Here is a 19,677-nt window from a genome sequence, read left to right as displayed (position 1 = left end):
GGCTTTTCATCCAAAATTTTTCTTGACTTAGGAAAGGCATTCCATACACTTTCGCTAGGCCGCCCAATCAACAAATTAACGAGCGTTCGGAATACGAGACCAGCTGTGAGACTGGACAGAAGAGCGCCCAGCAAACGGAACGCAGCGTATCATCCTGAACGGAGACAAGTCTTCGGACGTACGAGTAACTTAAAGCGGGCATTACACGACGATTCGCCGCGATCGATACCGGTCTAGCACGACAGCCATCTAGCGGTAGAACGGGTGAAACTAAAAGAAACAACAGACATATTATACGCGCGCCAGAATAGAGAGCAGTTCTGAACTGCCGTCAACCGCTCATTTCCGTTAGCAGCAATAGCTCGCGCATGCGCAGAAGGGCGTACCACAGTGCTTTCTGCTTGTTGTTAGGTTATTGCCAGGTGTCTAGCGGCTAATTTCAGATTTTCGTGTTGGGGATTTTTCGCATTCAGGACCTTCCGCATTATATTTTTCAGTAAGCAGGTTTCATAAATGCACAAAAAAAAACTTTTTGTTTTGCAGTAGATCTTTTATATCAGCTGTAGGATGTTTTCTATTGATAGCTTCGTATTCTAGAAATGAAATGGAGCAAAGAGGTGTGAAGCGTCTTAAATCGGGCATACAGCGAAGAAAGGTGATTTATGACCCACTGTATCATATTAAGCTACATCGGAAATAGTTTCTTTCTGAGTAATACGCATATAAAGTTATAAGGCGATTTTCAATTTGTATCATAATGAAAGGAGCAAAGTATAAAAATGCAGTAAATGAAGCAGGCACAAAAGGTATACAATCGTCTCAAAAATGAGATCGACAGCAAGTGCAAAATGGCTAAGCAGGGATGGTTAGAGGACTAATGTAAGGATGTAGAGGCGCATATCACTACGGGTAAGATAGATACTGTCTACAGGAAAATTAAAGACAGCTTCGGAGAAAGGAGAGCCACTTGCATGAATATCAAGAGCTCAGATGGAAACCCAGTTCCAAGCAAAGAAGGGAAAGCAGAAAGGTGGAAGGAGTATATAGAGGGTCTATACAAGGGCGATGTTCTTGAGGACAATTTTATAGAACTGGAAGAGTATGTAGATGAAGATGAAATAGGAGATACGATACTGCGTGAAGAGTTTGACAGAGCACTGAAAGACCTGAGTCGAAACAAGGCCCCCGGAGTAGACAACATTCCATTAGAACTACTGATGGCCTTGGCAGAGCCAGTCCTGACAAAACTCTACCATCTGGTGAGCAAGATGTATGAGACAGGCGAAATTCCCTCAGACTTCAAGAAGAATATAATAATTCCAATCCCAAAGAAAGCAGGTGTTGACAGATGTGAAAATTACCAAACTATCAGTTTAATAAGTCACAGCTGCAAAATACTAACGCGAATTCTTTACAGACGAATGGAAAAACTGATAGAAGCCGACCTCGGGAAAGATCAGTTTGCATTCCGTAGAAATGTTGGAACACGTGAGGCAATACTGACGCTACGACTTATCTTAGAAGAAAGATTAAGGTTAGGCAAACCTACATTTCTAGCATTTGTAGACTTAGAGAAAGCTTTTGAGAATATTGACTGGAATACTCTCTTTCAAATTCTAAAGGTGGCAGGGGTAAAATACAGGGACCAAAAGGCTATTTACAGTTTGTACAGAAATCAGATGGCAATTACAAGAGTCGAGGGGCATGAAAGGGAAGCAGTAGTTGGGAAGGGAGTGAGGGTTGTAGCTTCTCCCCAATGTTATTCAATCTGTGTATAGAGCATGCAGTAAAGGAAACAAAAGAAAAATTCGGAATAGGAATTAAAACCTGTTGTGTGCGTACTGTAAGACCTTCGGTACACACACCATCAGATTATTTGACTTGTCGCTCTAACGAAGTAGGAGAGTGTCAGCAATATGTCTCGTGGTCTTATCGTGGTGTTTTATCTTCTGCCGTTAGGTCACACGATAGAAATGCCACTTGCACACTTAGAGTAGCAGATTGACGGCGACCAACTTTAAACAGAACTTGATTACTATTCACACACATTTATTAAAATAATAACAATTATAAACCTTACTTAACTTTATTCTGGATGCTATTTGCAATTGACAATCTGAAGTTCCTTTGGTCTTGGTACGTTAATCTTATTCTCACATATATCTCTGATACTTGACAAAAGTGTCTATACATTTATGTTCATGGCTATGTACAGGAATACGATAAAACTTATTACGCGCAGACTGAAACTTGACTATAGACTGGTACAGACTGGCTAATCGGAGGTCTGTACACTCGTTATAATACCTTGAGCGTTCAGGTTTATGCTCATAAATACTCCATTTGGATTGTACAGATACAAGCGCTTACCATTTGGTATCGCAAGTGCACCAAGCATCTTTCAACATTACTTGGAACAATTAATTAGAAACTGTCCTAACGCAGTTAACTATCTCGATGGCATAATCGTCTTGGGATCCGTGAGGAGAAAAGGTCCTACGTTAGCAGCAATCTCATTGGCTGTGTGACATATTAATAGGCGGATCAGCGGAAGCAGAATTTGGTCTGTCTATAAGCCAGCGCCATCTCGTATTGCGGAGACGGACGAGCACTGCGCCTGCGCTGTTGTGCTCTAGTGGGAAACTTGTGTACGCGCTGACTACGCGGAACTATGTACACAACAAAACCCATGGAGAAGAAATAACACTTTGAGGTTCGCCGATGGCATTGGAATTCTGTCAGAGACAGCAAAGGACCTGGTAGAGCAGCTGAACGGATAGGACATTGTCTTGAAAGGAGGATATAAGATGAACATCAACAAAAGTAAAACGAGGATAATGGAATGTAGTCGAATGAAATCGGGTGATGCTGAGGGAATTAGATTACGAAATGACACGTTTAAAGAAGTAAAGGAGTTTTGCTAATTGGGGAGCAAAATAACTGATGATGCTCGAAGAAGGGAGAATATAAAATGTAGACTGGCAATGGTACGGAAAGCGTTTCTGAAGAAGAGGAATTGTTAACATCGAGTATAGATTTAAGTGCCAGAAAGTCGTTTCTGAAAGTATTTGTATGGAGTGTAGCAATGTGTGGAAGTGAAACATGGACGATAAATAGTTTGGACAAGAAGAGAGTAGAAGCTTTCGAAATGTGGTGCTACAGAAGAATGCTGAAGATTAGATGGGTAGATCACATAACTAATGAGGAGGTATTGAACAGAATTGGGGAGAAGAGGAGTTTGTGGCACAACTTGACTAGAAGAAAGGATCGGTTGGTAGGGCATATTCTCAGGCATCAAGGGATCACCAATTTAGCATTGGAGGGCAGCGTGGAGGGTAAAAATCGTAGAGGGCGACCAACAGATGAATGCACTAAGCAGATTCAGAAGGACGTAGGTTGCAGTAGGTACTGGTAAGTGAAGAATCTTGCACAGCATAGAGTAGCATGGAGAGCTGCATCAAACCAGTCTCTGGACTGTGAAGACAATAACAACAACAACAATCGTAATGTCTTAGCTTACGTAAGTTCATGTTTGTTTTGATTGCATCTCTTGTTTATTTCAGCATGCCAGAGAAGAGATACCGGCAGTGACTGGCGGTAAAATCCGTGCAGTTTCACCCAGTGCAGTAGGGGAAAACTCTGAGTATCCCATATATATAAAGTCCAAACATGGAAAATAGCACAAGTACAGCTTTAAGTAGTGGTTGAAAGTTGCAGTGCATATAGCGACACCTAGTTTTGAAATGATGGGCTGCCCTATTATGCGGCTAAAAGCCATACTCTTAAAAAATTCCCCAGTCACCAGGAAACGTAGTGTTACATCCAGCCTGCAACATAACAGGGCGTTTACCGCTATTTTATCAGTGATCTAGGCTGGTATAATCATCAAACTTTTAAACACATGATTTTATTCTTACTTTCGAGAATGACTGTGTCACACTTGCTAATCCCATTATCTATCAGTTTCTCGAAACAGGCCATTTCTATCCTCCCTAAGCTCCGAAATTCACGCGAATCTTCGAGCCTCAGTTCTTTCATAAGCAGTGAATTTAATCCCCTGACTTTGTCCCTTCTTGTCAGCCAGGATCGAACCCACCAACACCTGGCTTTTTGTTTCCGTCGCCGTTCTGCCCCAGTCCGAAGATTTACTGTCACTGCCAGTACAATAGCTGCAAAAACAAGTGGGTCCTCCATGTGCAGAATGCTGTACGAACACATATAGCTGTGTAACCGAGTGTCGTAATGTAAAACTAAGTGTAGAGTCTGTAATTCAGAACAGTAGTAACCTACACAAGAAATTAACAACTACTTAATATATAATGATAACCAGTTTCTTATGAAAGAGGACCCTTGAGTCACATGAATAATTCGAACGGATGGCGTTCCAATATGTGACACGGTCCCCCTCGTGTTTCGCGCGGAAGAACGAAGACTCCACAACAGAGATCAGACAGTTCTGTTTGCGTTTCGCGCGTTATCACTGTCTACTGCGCATGCGCGGCAGGTATGTCCCGCGTGGATGGTGTATCAGGTCTACGTGAACCAGCCTGTAGTTACGGATATGCACGCTTGGGGCGCTGGTGCGTAGGAGTACAGTTTAGGCGCTTCGTGTAACTCGGCTTTAGGGTGTGTCCTAGGGGAGTATTACAGGACCGTTACTTTACACAGGACATATACAAGGTGGTGCATTGATAGATACCGGGAAATATGTCACACGAAAGAAGCATCAAATGAAAAAACTACAAAGAAGGAAACTCGTCTAGCTTGAAGGGGGAAACCAGATGGCGCTATGGTTGGCCTGCTAGATGGCGCTGCCATATGTCAAACGGATATCAACTGCTTTTTTTAAAAATAAGAGCTCCCATTTTTTATTACATATTCGTGTAGTACGTAAAGAAATATGAACGTTTTAGTTGGACCACTTTTATCGCTTTGTGGTAGATGGCGCTGTAATAGTCACAAACGCATGGCTCAGAGAACGCATGCTTTTACAGCGTGATTACCTGTAAATACCACATTAATGCAATAAATGATCAAAATGATGTCCGTCAACCTCAGTGCACCTGGCAATACGTGTAACGACATTCCTCTCAACAGCGAGTAGTTCGCCTTCCGTAATGTTCGCACATGCATTGACAATGCGCTGACGCATGTTGTCGGGCGTTGTCGGTGGATCACGATAGGAAATATCCTTCAACTTTCCCCACAGAAAGAAATCCGGGGACGTCAGATCCGGTGAACGTGCGGGCCGCGGTATGCTGCTTCGACGACCAATCCACCTGTCATGAAATACGCTATTCATTACCGCTTCAACCGCACGCGAGCTATGTGCCGGACATCCATCATGTTGGAAGTATATCTCCATTCTGTCATGCAGTGAAACATCTTGTAGTAACATCGGTAGAACATTACATAGGAAATCAGCATACACTGCACCATTTAGATTGCCATCGATAAAATGGGGGCCAATTATCTTCCTCCCGTAATGCCGCACCATACATAACCTGCCAAGGTCACTGATGTTCCACTTGTCGCAGCCATCGTGGATTTTCCGTTGCCCAATAGTGCGTATTATGCCGATTTACGTTACCGCTGTTGGTGAATGACACCGTAACTAAATACCACTACCAACACAAGCTGTGCATGGCTCGTGTTCGCGCCATATCTCACTTGACGACCTGTTTTTCCTGTACTACCGCCTCGTTATGTTAATTTCAGTTAGTGGCGTGACTGAGTTGCCCCCTTGCCTGCCCGCGAGCGGCAGCAGCGGCGCTTACCGACACAAGCCGTGGCGTATTACCTCGGCTGGCCGCCGTTACTTGCCGGGGCTAGTTGGGGTCTGCCGGCGAGTTGGGGGGCGCCAGCAGCGCAGTCGGGAGCTGGCAGTCTGCGACTCGGGAGCTGCAGACTGTGGGGGCGCGCCAGCAGGCAGGTGCGGCCAGCCGTGACCCCGTGACCCGAGTGCGGACCGCCCGGGCCGGCCGTCGGTCGGTCGGTCGGTCGGTCGGTCGCCTCGTCGGACGACGTGTCCGACGACCGGCGGTCGGTTACGGGTTGGCTGTGTGTGCCGACCCGTGATTGGTCCTCGTCCTTGCACTGCCACTGCTGGTAGCACTGTCTAGTTCTGTGATTCTAGCCGATTTTTAAATTAACGTTGTTGGCACATAACCCCTTCGGCATTTTCAAACTTTTAATGCTGTTGAATGTTAGGTGTTGGGCCTTCAGCCGATTTTTAGTTTGAGTTGTTTTGCTTTTAAGGCATTCAGCCTAGTTCAAAAATCTACTTCACATAAGGCTTTGGAAAAAAAAATTTAAAGTTTTATCGAATTTCAAGTGTTGTGCCTCCAGCTATTTGAATTTAACTTGTTTGGTCTTGAAGTCTCTTGATTCCTTGGGCCTTCGGCCTAACTAAAGAGCCTTTACTATTACTCTTGCCCTTTAAATTTCTCTTTCAGTTGAGTTGCCCAATTCAGATATTAAAAAACAATTCCTTAGCCTCAAGTGTTGGGCTTTCAGCCCATTTGAATTCAACTTGTTTCATCTGAAAATCTCAAATTCGTCGGGCCTTCAGCCTGAATGAACTATTGTAAGGTGAGGCTTGCCTTTTAAATTTATGATCGTGTTAGCGTTTTAAGTTATTGGCCTTCAGCCGTTTTTGAAATTAAAGTGGCTTTCAGCCGGTACTTGACTCCCAAAATTTATAGCTGTGTGTGTTAAGAAAATTTTTTGTTGTGCTCTTGTAATGTTTGATCAAACAACAATAAAGTTGCATGTTCGAGTGTAACTGACAGCCGCTTATTTTGGCCCCTTTCCACAACTTGTACCACCTGTCCTGTGCTGCGGGTTAAGCAGGGTGTTGCACAGCCTGTCTCACTCACCTCTATTCCTCGTACATTACAATTAGAAGAGCATGCCACCCTTCACCTCAAAAAACTATCCAATCTCCTGGTTTCCCACCTCCGGAAAGGCAACTCACTCACCCTTCACAACTTTTCCAGCAAAAATCAACCACCTCTCATTGCACACAAACCCAGTCTCTCCCATCTACTCAATCTCCCACTTCCAGCTCCACTCCCTCCAAAACCTCAAAATTCCGATCAACACAATCGGGCACCACAACACCCTAATTCAGTAGTTAACCTTTCCTCCAAACCTCTCTCCCAATCTGAAACCTCTGTCCTATCCAAAGGCCTCACCTTCAGCCCCACTCCCAGATTCAACCAAACAGCCCTCGTCAAAGATTTACTGTCCTACACTCGTACTCTCTGCTGGAAGTATCACTTTGCCACGAAGAAAAATGATCCTAATCCTACCCCTAATGATCCAACTCCCCAAGACACTATCCAAATTGAACCCTGCCTGGAACAGTTCCGTCCTCCGTCACAGCGGGACCCACCCCCTCTTCCTCAAAATCACCCTCTCCAAACCTTCCAGGAATTTCTGACTTCCAGCCTTGCCTCTCAATCCTTCTTAAAAAACCTTAATCCTACTCCCAACATCACCACTGCTGAAGCCCAGGCTATCCGTGATCTGAAGGCTGACCGGTCCATCGTCATTCTTCCGGCGGACAAGGGTTCCACGACCGTGGTACTTGATCGTCGGGAGTATGTGGCTGAGGGACTGCGTCAGCTTTCAGACAACACCACATACAAAGTTTGCCAAGGTAATCCCATTCCTGATGTCCAGGCAGAGCTTCAAGGAATCCTCAGAACCTTAGGCCCCCTACAAAACCTTTCACCTGACTCCATCAACCTCCTGACCCCACCGACACCCCGCACCCCTACCTTCTACCTTCTTCCTAAAATTCACAAACCCAATCATCCCGGCCGCCCCATTGTAGCTGGTTACCAAGCCCCCACAGAACGTATCTCTGCCTACGTAGACCAACACCTTCAACCCATTACATGCAGTCTCCCATCCTTCATCAAAGACACCAACCACTTTCTGGAACGCCTGGAATCCTTACCCAATCCGTTACCCCCAGAAACCATCCTTGTAACCATTGATGCCACTTCCTTATACACAAATATCCCGCACGTCCAGGGCCTCGCTGCGATGGAGCACTTCCTTTCACGCCGAGCACCTGCCACCCTACCTAAAACCTCTTTCCTCATTACCTTAGCCAGCTTCATCCTGACCCACAACTTCTTCACTTTTGAAAACCAGACATACCAACAATTAAAGGGAACAGCCATGGGTACCAGGATGGCCCCCTCGTATGCCAACCTATTCATGGGTCGCTTAGAGGAAGCCTTCTTGGTTACCCAAGCCTGCCAACCCAAAGTTTGGTACAGATTTATTGATGACATCTTCATGATCTGGACTCACAGTGAAGAAGAACTCCAGAATTTCCTCTCCAACCTCAACTCCTTTGGTTCCATCAGATTCACCTGGTCCTACTCCAAATCCCATGCCACTTTCCTTGATGTTGACCTTCACCTGTCCAATGGCCAGCTTCACACGTCCGTCCACATCAAACCCACCAACAAGCAACAGTACCTCCATTACGACAGCTGCCACCCATTCCACATCAAACGGTCCCTTCCCTACAGCCTAGGTCTTCGTGGCAAACGAATCTGCTCCAGTCCGGAATCCCTGAAGCATTACACCAACAACCTGACAACAGCTTTCGCATCCCGCAACTACCCTCCCGACCTGGTACAGAAGCAAATAACCAGAGCCACTTCCTCATCCTCTCAAACCCAGAACCTCCCACAGAAGAACCACAAAAGTGCCCCACTTGTGACAGGATACTTTCCGGGACTGGATCAGATTCTGAATGTGGCTCTCCAGCAGGGATACGACTTCCTCAAATCCTGCCCTGAAATGAGATCCATCCTTCATGAAATCCTCCCCACTCCACCAAGAGTGTCTTTCCGCCGTCCTCCTAACCTTCGTAACCTCTTAGTTCATCCCTATGAAATCCCCAAACCACCTTCCCTACCCTCTGGCTCCTACCCTTGTAACCGCCCCCGGTGTAAAACCTGTCCCATGCACCCTCCCACCACCACCTACTCCAGTCCTGTAACCCGGAGGGTGTACACAATCAAAGGCAGAGCCACGTGTGAAAGCACCCACGTGATCTACCAACTGACCTGCCTGCACTGTGATGCGTTCTATGTGGGAATGACCAGCAACAAACTGTCCATTCGCATGAATGGACACAGGCAGACAGTGTTTGTTGGTAATGAGGATCACCCTGTGGCTAAACATGCCTTGGTGCACGACCAGCACATCTTGGCGCAGTGTTACACCGTCCGGGTTATCTGGATACTTCCTACTAACACCAACCTATCCGAACTCCGGAGATGGGAACTTGCTCTTCAATATATCCTCTCTTCCCGTTATCCACCAGGCCTCAATCTCCGCTAATTTCAAGTTTCCGCCACTCATACCTTACCTGTCATTCAACAACGTCTTTGCCTCAGCACTTCTGCCTCGACTGACATCTCTGCCCAAACTCTTTGTCTTTAAATATGTCTGCTTGTGTCTGTATATGTGTGGATGGATATGTGTGTGTGTGCGAGTATACCCGTCCTTTTTTCCCCCTAAGGTAAGTCTTTCCGCTCCCGGGACTGGAATGACTCCTTACCCTCTCCCTTAAAACCCACATCCTTCCGTCTTTCCCTCTCCTTCCCTCTTTCCTGATGAGGCAACAGTTTGTTGCGAAAGCTTGAATTTTGTGTGTATGTTTGTGTTCGTATGTGTGTCTGTCGACCTGCCAGCACTTTCATTTGGTAAGTCACATCTACTTTGTTTTTAGATATATATATATATATATATATATATATATACACACACTCCTGGAAATGGAAAAAAGAACACATTGACACCGGTGTGTCAGACCCACCATACTTGCTCCGGACACTGCGAGACGGCTGTACAAGCAATGATCACACGCACGGCACAGCGGACACACCAGGAACCGCGGTGTTGGCCGTCGAATGGCGCTAGCTGCGCAGCATTTGTGCACCGCCACCGTCAGTGTCAGCCAGTTTGCCGTGGCATACGGAGCTCCATCGTAGTCTTTAACACTGGTAGCATGCCGCGACAGCGTGGACGTGAACCGTATGTGCAGTTGACGGACTTTGAGCGAGGGCGTATAGTGGGCATGCGGGAGGCCGGGTGGACGTACCGCCGAATTGCTCAACACATGGGGCGTGAGGTCTCCACAGTACATCGATGTTGTCGCCAGTGGTCGGCGGAAGGTGCACGTGCCCGTCGACCTGGGACCGGACCGCAGCGACGCACGGATGCACGCCAAGACCGTAGGATCCTACGCAGTGCAGTAGGGGACCGCACCTCCACTTCCCAGCAAATTAGGGACACTGCTAAGTCTGGGTAATTTCCATTTCCTATTTGGGTTTCATAATGTAAGTTTTTGTACTCATGCAGGTGCCACATGCTGCTAACAGAAACTATAAGAGCGAGGTGGGACCATCTTACCATTTTTATGGCACTTTTGACAACAATTTAATTTTTCCTTTTCTGATTTTGTCAATAACACATACACAATATTTACACAATAACTGTGGAGCCAACAGTGCTTTTCCCATTTGGAGACTATATTCAATTTGCAAATCTACAAGGTTTTGGAAGACCAAACATGGTTAAAACTTTAGCTGCAAAATATGCTGTGTGAAACATTTCTTGTACTTTTAAAAAATTTCTTTCTGCTGTTCAGCTACAAGGTCCTTTACAGCATTCTTTTTTCTTTGTCTTCATGCAGTTAAATGGACTTTGGAATTCCTATGTTTATGTATTTAATCAGTGGTGTCAACTGAGCTTGTTTACTTCCACAGATTGGACCAACCAAAATACACTACTCTTTAAAGATGGACACTTCCTAAGATTTACTCGTTCTTACAGTCTGCATCTCTTTCCACACTGAACACTCCAGCTTGACTTCTTTGCACACCCACTCACATTTTGTCAGAAATTATGTGTGTACTGTTGTTCAAACGAATGGGATATGCAGATATTCTGAGACTCTAAATATCAAGGAATTACTTCATATGATTATCTTGTATCTTCAACATTACCTGTTTGGGTGGTACAGTTTGTATATGGTGCAAGTGTACTGTTACCAGTTTCACATTCTTTGAACTGTGTCATCAGTTTTCTGCAGCTGAGACTAATTCCCTGACATCATATGCTACACTGTTTCATACTGAAAAATGATACCTTTCAATCATGAGGACATTTTATACATTTATCACTTAAAAAGTAATACATCAGGACTGAAAACAGGGAAGTTACACACAGAATCACAGAAGTAAACAGATCTGTTTGCTTCAGAAACTACCTCTTTACTGACAAGAAAATTGAAACAATACTCATCCCATTCTTCCATGCCATGACTAATGATTAAAGCTGTTAATCAGACTGTAAATACGCAAATGGAAGACACAATGACTAAAAATAAATAGCTCAACTACTTACTGCAAAATATCATTAATCAATATCAAAATATCATTAATCATAAATATCATTTAATGTTCCGTAGTTAAGGATGTAATATCAGCGTACAGAAGCAGGAAATGTTTTTATTTTACTGATGTCTTCTTATAGCTTAAATATCAGATAAGAGTGAAGTTAGATTACAGTATTAGAGAATGCAACATCAGTGTCAGGAAGCACTAAGAAGTGAGTTGTCATGAATTTTCATTGATCATATTACTTACTGGAGCTTGTGCAGTATTTGTTCCATTCATTTGCTTGAACACTGTTCCATAAATCCCATCATAAAACAGAGGCTTATATTTTCCAACTCTTTCATATTAAGACGTTTTGGTTTTAATGTAAAATGTGGTCAGGATTGTTGGGGAAAAAGTAAAGGATATTTATTACAATGTTGTCATCACATACATTCTGCATGCTCACAAATATGGTTTACATTTATGCTTGAAAATTATCAATATTTAAAGTATTTATAATGTTAATTTGAGGGTGAATCCAATATTTAATACCTAATTAAATATTTTGCAATGGCTGCTTGTGCACCATTACAACAAAAGAAAGCCAGATGGGCGATCTTCTACAGACTTCACTTTAAATTACTTTTCACTTAAATATTTCCACAGAGAGGGAGAGGTTTTGAATAGGAACAGAAGAAATTCACTTTTGACCATACATTAAAAAAGCAAATTTGTACGTCAAATACCTAGCATGTCACAACAGCTAAGTGACTTAATTCTTAAACAGCGGGGCCAAAAGTAGTAGTCTGTCTTTGAACCAATTCCTTTTCTAATTTTAATGAAATTTGATAATAAAATACATTTTGTTTACATTTTTAACACAAATAGCATTGAGTTGCAGGTTTTATAGTTACTTGTTGTATCAACTATGGTTTTCATCACAGAAGTGCAGTTTTGTGCTTTCTTTATACTGGACATTTACACATGTGGTATATGTTTAGTTTCATTTTTATGGGGCTTTCCAGAAGTTGCAGCATTCAGCAAGTGTGCAAAGTGTAGTAGCCACTAACAGGCAAAAGCCATGAGCCCAGGCAGTCTTTTTAAATACATTAAACACAAAGTGATGATTCTACGGATAACTTTAAAAATTAACGGTGGACTTTGATATAACAACTTGGTTGAGACTTTTAGCAAATATTTGAATGCATTTATGACACTACACAAGACACTATCATCTGTCTGCATACTGGAAAAGTGGAAACTACTCTGTGTTGAATATTACATGCATAAGTTTCAGTGTTCTGGAAAATTATACAAAAAGATCCTAGTAAGATAATTTCTTAAAATTCATGGATACTTTTTCACATTTTGTAGTTCTTGTTGTTAGTCTTGAAAAGATGTTTGTTCACCATCCAGTGGCGTATCACAAGTTCACTTTCATTCATCAGTTAGTTAGTTAGTTAGGTTAGTGTTTTTTTTTAACGTCCCGTCGACAACGGGGTCATTAGAGACGGAGTGCAAGCTCGGGTTAGGGACAGATGGGGAAGGAAATCGGCCGTGCCCTTTCAAAGGAACCATCCCGGCATTCATCAGTGCTCTAACCCTAAGATTGGATTGTGTAGAGTACTTTCCAGTTAAAATACCACAGGTCAACACTTCACAGTTTTTAAAGTGTTAACACTGGCATTATAAGGCTTAGATAGATTGCGTAGTGAATACCAGCTTCACGCTCTTTGAAAACTACATGTTTACAATTTCATTCTGGGGCACTGACGAGTTACATGAAGAAACAGATTGTGCATAAGTTCATTGATAGGCCCCAACTCTGATAGATTTGTTTATCAACAACTGTGTGATGACTTATGTTTTGTGCATGATCCCTATTTATAGGTGCGAGAATTACAAAAACTATACGTACACAAAATACTCATCTACTACATTTTAACTATTAATTAGAAGATAGCGAACTTAGAGGGTCCAAAAATACTGTAGGTAAAGAAGTTCAGCTCTGAACTGTACAACTAATAAATGGAAAAATTTGTAGGTACTGTTTTATGTGTGCACGATTCTGAAAATCGACCAGAATGCTTAGAGAAAGTACACTTTAAACTTGGATATTTAAATAGAAGTATGCATTTAATAAACAGAAAAACGAAGCCTCCTAACCTATTTTAATGGATTGTGAAAATAACTCCATTTTAGTATTTGAACACTGTAGATAAAAATTATGACTATATATTTTTTGGGAAAAGTGATTATTGGCCATAGGAAAATGATTGCTTTTCAATGCACTATAAGAATCTGAAAACAAGAAATCTAGCAACATGAAAAATTCTTCATGTATTGCTTGTAAAGTAAATCAAAAATAATTTAGATTCAAATGTAGCATTATCAGTAGTTTGAAAACATCACTGTGAATAAATTTTAACAGATGTTCAAATGAGATGAGTAAAAATGAAGCATGAGGGAAGAGTCCAACAGCGTGCAGGAAACACTATGAAGTGCCATGTTTCTGTCCAGCAATGCACTGCTTTCTGGTGTTTTTTTGGAGATTAGTATTTTCTCAGTACCTCTGAAAAGACATTCCTGTATTCCATAATATAGGCCAATTATGAGATCAATAGAAGCCATTGAACAATTTAAGGAAATGCCAGGTACTCAAATGAAGGAAGCAGAGAAAGTTATTTCAGAAGAGCATTTCAAAAACATTCCACTGGTTTCTAGAAGATTATCAAGCAAAATGACTTCCTAAATTAACAGGAAACAATAAAGGCTAATTTCAAATGAAAAAATTCAAATCCTACATGAAAGATATCAATATTTTGTACATTAAGAAATGGCCCTGTGACATTGCAAGCCCACTGCTAGAAGGGCAAGAACATTAGGGAATTTTGAGAAGTTTCAAATGTAACCAAAGTCCAAGTGATATACTCCCTGTAGTACATCAGAGAAAGAGTCTTCCATACAGTTTGGACAGAGCTGCTTAATTAACTTTTTTGCGATCTACTTTGATGTTTATCTCAGTTGTGGGACCTCTGCTACCTATATGGAACCCCATAAATTACATCAAAGTAGGGATGAAAACAGGCATGCCAAGGATAGGCAATATTAAAAGGCTAATCCACATATGCAGCTGTGAGTGATACTTCAAGTAACAGGATCTTTAGGCAAGTCCTATTTTTGTTAGGAATACAGCACTGCAGATAAGGTACTAAGTTAACATTAGTAAATGGTGCAGGTCTGAGCCAGCTTTTTGTGTATGAAGGGTCCAAGTTCCCTGGTATCAGAAAGCTTGTGCTCACTGAATGTAGGCCTTTGAGAAGTCTTAAGACAGATGAACCACAGTCCCAGAGCCTGATACTACTGGTACTTTACTGCATCCGTCCACCTGTTGTCACGTGGAAAGTGCACTCAAACCTTCCCAGCCACTGCAACATACAGGACTAACATGACATCAATTTAAGCATACCTTAAGTCCCTGTCCACTACTGACATTTTACAAATGTGCAAGTAAATAGTTCTTTCACAGGTATACCCACACTGAAGTCTAGGAGAAACATTTTTGGCTTTATTGCAATGTGACTTATTTCTCTGTTTCAGTTATGATCCCAACACATTTACACTGGGCTGATACAGTAACATTCTTTAGGAATGCCATGAATGTGAGTGCTTGAGTTCCTACAGAAAGGGCAACTGAGAGATGCTTATTGATACTCCTTTAGCAGTACCTCATGAAAAAACCCCTACTCCATTTGGATAAACCTGCTTTTGTTTCAGGCAGTGTCAAACAACTCATGTGGCAGACATGGGAGAGCAAACAACTGCTCAGTTGCTTGAGCAGTGATAGCAGTTGTCAATGAAATGTATTTGTAATATGTCAGCTGAACCAGTACTGAGGTTAACAATGCAAGTGACATTAAATATTTGAAAGTTTAACACTAGTGAAATGTGTTTTAATTACCTGAGAGCCGCAAGTTTCAGACTGCAGTGCTTTGTTGGCATAATGTACAAAATCTGTGCATTGCTCCATAGTGTTATTTTCTGACAAATGTGTGACATATTGCAGTTCGCATAGAAGGAATGATGTTTCCATACCCAAGAACAACCTTCATTATGTGCAAGGGTCAGAAAGGAACTCACCTCATATTATATGGACCAGTATGTCACCATACTTTGACTTTTTAAGTCTACATTAAGAAAACATTTTTTCAGATATGGTGGAAACATTGTTGACACCTCAGGTCAAAGACAAGTGAGCCATGGGTCACGATTAAAACAGCACACCTCACTATTCAGGTACAAGAGTTTCTGCATGCAACCATTTTAAGGCCAATGGATTGTCTCTCTGTCTGCATTAAAATGAACACCATATGCCCAGACATAGACATATCAAACATCTCATTATGAGGAACAGTTAAGTTCAACTCAGTCCAACATTAAGGCAAGACTAAGAATCGCATCACAGTGTATGACATTCAGAGTAACAGATTTTCTCCAACCTTGTGAAGCATAACAATGAGAGACACAGGTATCTAAAGCACTGGATATACAGCATTTTTATCTAACCATTGCAGTATACAATATACGTTTTTGTTGGACGTGGAATAGTATTAACACACACTGCTTTCCCTGTATCTTGCAACTGGCCCTGTCCCTTAAATGACTGGTTATGAATACTTGAGAAACATTCTACGATATTGCTCAAATGTGTGGAGCCCATACTTAAGAGCACTAGCAGGATATTAACATAACACAAAGAAGGGCAGCAGGAACAGTTACACATTTACTTTTATCACCCAAGAGCATCTCAATGATGCTTAAAAACTGTCAGAACCTTGAGAAACCAGCTATCCCACAAACCCTGCTTAAGAAATTTCAAGAATGGGTGCTGACAAAGAATGCCTCACAGTCCTCTCTGTATTTCTCCAATGATGGCCACAAGAACTGGATTATTTATTACAATATGTGCAGAGGTGCTTACATAATCATCCATCCAAACACTGCATCAAAATGCTACAGGAAGTAGTTAAAGTTGTACAGTGGGGCATATTTACTACCCTGCATTTTTTAGCAGTGGTTTTCAGACTATGGACATAAATGTGACTGAAGTTCAGTCACAAAAACACCTAAAAATTATTAAAACCATGTAGCCTCACTGCACAAAATTACAGTGAAGATATGCTCAGTTTTACACAGTAGAAGAAAGGGAGAAAACAGTCTTGGCTGTGATGCTGAAATTACTGTTTCTTTATTCATCAGTGACTCATGGATTGCATAATTCCAGGCATTTTCAGATTGGCTGATGTTGATAAGCAAATTGAAGGTATCTATGATACAAAATCAAACAAAAATTAATTTTCTTCATGGGCACGTTTCATTGATATCTATAACTTAACACGTATCAAAAAACCTGAAGATGCTTTGAATTAGGCAAAACACACATCACTTATGAATAAATTACCAGTAATTTCAATATTGCAACCACAACTCTTCTCATTCTAGACACTGGTTGCTGTATCTGAATGCCAGAGAGAGTGGAAAACCTTTCACACCTGCAGAATACTTTTGTCAGTAATACATGCGGCTAAAATAACAGTTTAGCTATTATTACCATCAGAGGCAAGACTTCCTATGGTACTCATCCCCATATGTGCCACAAAGACTCTGTCCAGGATGCTGTCTTACCACAGAGACACGTAGGGCCCCGACACTTCCTTCAGCACGTGGACCTGCTGTCCAGAACTGTCCATCAGGATCTTGACCATGTCCACATATGAAGACAAACGAAATACCACGAACATGTACCTGAAGCAGAACAACAGACAGTCTATGTTATTAGAGTCAGTTTCTTATTTTATAGTATGTACAGCATTTTCACCAAAGCTAGTGAGCTTTACAGCACATTAAAACCTACAAATCATTTAAGGTAGTCTCCTTCCAATTTTTCAATCATTGCCTGCAAAATCATTTGCCTTCTACAATATTTCAAAATCCACAAAAACAGACAGCTGAATAATAATACAATACAAAAACAAGTACCGAGTAATAATGTGGCTTACATATTATTGGATTCTACTACGTTAGTGCAAACAAAAATGCTGGGAAAGGAATCACTGAACCAACCAATACTGTGTCCTCTTTGATCCACTGCAAAATGACGGACATTAACTTCTCATAAAATTCCAATATGCACAAAATAGGCACTATAAGAATTTAATTATGCTCATGACCTAACAGTTTGCTTCATAAAGTTCTAACCAATTTGTCTCCTATTAATATGAAGGAGACCTTGGCACATGCCACAGATTTGTCACCACCACCTCCATTCCACAAAATACAGGAGGCAAATTATCATTAGGAATCTGTCGAATTTCTTGTTGTGTAGATGAAACCACATAGCCCAAATCAGGTAAAGGGTTAGAGGTGAAGTTTAGTATCATGTTCAATCTACACAAGAACACTTCTGCAACCCCATGTTCACAAAATAGGTAGTTACTTGCAACATTTACTGCCTAACCCAATCAAAGTGCAAAGATAATTCCTTACGCTACATCCTTACAGACTTTCAGCACTTTATATTTTCCTTTAATGCAGAGCACTACATGAGTTGTTCTACTTGGTGTACAACAGTTATGACTTTTCTACAAGGTCTGTTCAACAAAGACCTTCTTTCGTGTTGCTTCTGTGACACTTTGCTGCCTCTACCATGAATTAGAAACAGCAGATTTTTTGTATAGGTGGCAGCACACACTCAAGAGTAAGTTGGTAGTAATGCTCTATTTTGTGGACACTTTGCATTTCATACCTCAAACCATGGAGGTAATGGAAGAGGAGGAGTATGGGGCAATAAAATTCTGTGTTTGTTTAAACTGTACAGCCACCAACAGACATGCAAAGCTGCAGTAAGCTTACAGTGAAGATGCATTACTTTGTGGAACAATTTTTAAGTAGTTCAAGGACTTAAAGAAGGCCACCTTGTCTGTGTTAAACAAGGTGAGCTTTGTGTTTTGGCTTCTACTATGACTGAAGTCAACATCACCAGTGTGCTCCAACTGTTCATAAGGATCAGCAGGTAACGTTTGTAACCTCAAAGCAATATTAAAAATTTCATATGGCAGTGTCTTCACAATTATGCAGGATCATATCCCTATGACCCATGCTTGTACCTGTTGGGTGTCATGTCTTGAAACAAAATGCTATGTCAGTAGAGGCAAGCCGAGGGGTGCTGCACCTCTTTGCTGATGGAGGGGATCTGTGTTTGGAATCTAATATCACTGGTGACGAGTCACAGTTCAGATGCATTATTACGATCTTTAAGGGAAATGAGCCAGCACAGTGAGAGAAACCACTCAGTTTTCCAGCTCTGAAAGGTAGCTGAAAGTTATTCCATCAGCAGGGAAGTCCTGGAATGATTTACCAGCATGCAGGTCCAGCACACTACTGTTATAGCAACATACTGCACATCAGTACTGGCTAAAGTGATGAAGCACACTGCAAGGAAAGACCAGAAGTTTCTCAGAATGGATGACAACTTCATAACAATGTGCAGTCTCACATCAAAAAACAAGTCTTGCAGTTTCTGGTTCAGTTCAGCATTACCTGTGTGCTGTATCCACGTCTTAGCCCCAGTCTTGCTCTCTGTGATTTTCTTTTTAATTCCTTTCACTAAAGGCAAAACTTTGAGGCTTTTTATTTGAGAAATGTAAGCAGTGCTGAAGAAGTGAGCAGTGCTTAAGAAGTGAGGATTCTCAAGGACCAGATAAAAAAATGTCTGCACTGTGTGTTTGAACACTGGCAGAGATGCTACAGAAGGTGCATTTCAGTAGATGGGAAGTACTTTGGAAAAGATGCTACCATTGGAATGGAGTGATAAACATCTCTGAACAAAATTAGTCTGTCTGTTAATCAGCCATCTTAAATCATGTGATGTGGAGTGATTCATGGTACAATGCAAAGAAGTAGATACTGGCTGACATGCCACTTGGACACACACACTTCAGAAGTAAGGACATTCGTGAATGAGTAGTGCTAGTGTGTTGGGCTTCAACAGTGTACTGCTAACGTAAGTTCATAGCTTTGAGTCAGGTCAGGACTGTACACAGAATTTTACATATCTTACTTTAAAGTGGCAGAAGTCATCGAATTATTTATACTTGAACTGCCAGAGGAGAGCATAACATCCCTACACCTTCAGCAATGTGTTAGGTTTCATTTTCAGGTCTTGTACACAAGCAAACAATAGCATTGTTATTTTAGTGTG

At 41.8% G+C, this 19,677-nt stretch overlaps 1 protein-coding gene across 1 annotated transcript; it reads left to right on the top strand.

Moving 5' to 3' along the window:
• The first annotated feature begins 971 nt into the window (after positions 1-971).
• LOC126108338 (uncharacterized) lies at positions 972-15,048 on the top strand. Its single transcript, XM_049913554.1, has 2 exons — positions 972-1,534; positions 15,018-15,048. Exons 1-2 carry the CDS (start codon positions 972-974, stop codon positions 15,046-15,048), a joined length of 594 nt encoding a protein of 197 aa, XP_049769511.1.
• Positions 15,049-19,677: the final 4,629 nt, after the last annotated feature.

Source organism: Schistocerca cancellata, chromosome 11, assembly GCF_023864275.1.
Source record: "Schistocerca cancellata isolate TAMUIC-IGC-003103 chromosome 11, iqSchCanc2.1, whole genome shotgun sequence".
Taxonomy (NCBI): domain Eukaryota; kingdom Metazoa; phylum Arthropoda; class Insecta; order Orthoptera; family Acrididae; genus Schistocerca; species Schistocerca cancellata.
This window is presented reverse-complemented; position numbering and strand designations above follow the sequence as displayed.

Bases quoted from the DNA above. Each gene is read 5' to 3' on its own strand.
- LOC126108338 (XM_049913554.1), top strand. From the start codon at position 972: ATGAATATCAAGAGCTCAGATGGAAACCCAGTTCCAAGCAAAGAAGGG. The intron at 1,535-15,017 runs GTTAGGCAAACC...TCTCTGTTTCAG, and splicing joins ATCTTAGAAGAAAGATTAAG to TTATGATCCCAACACATTTA.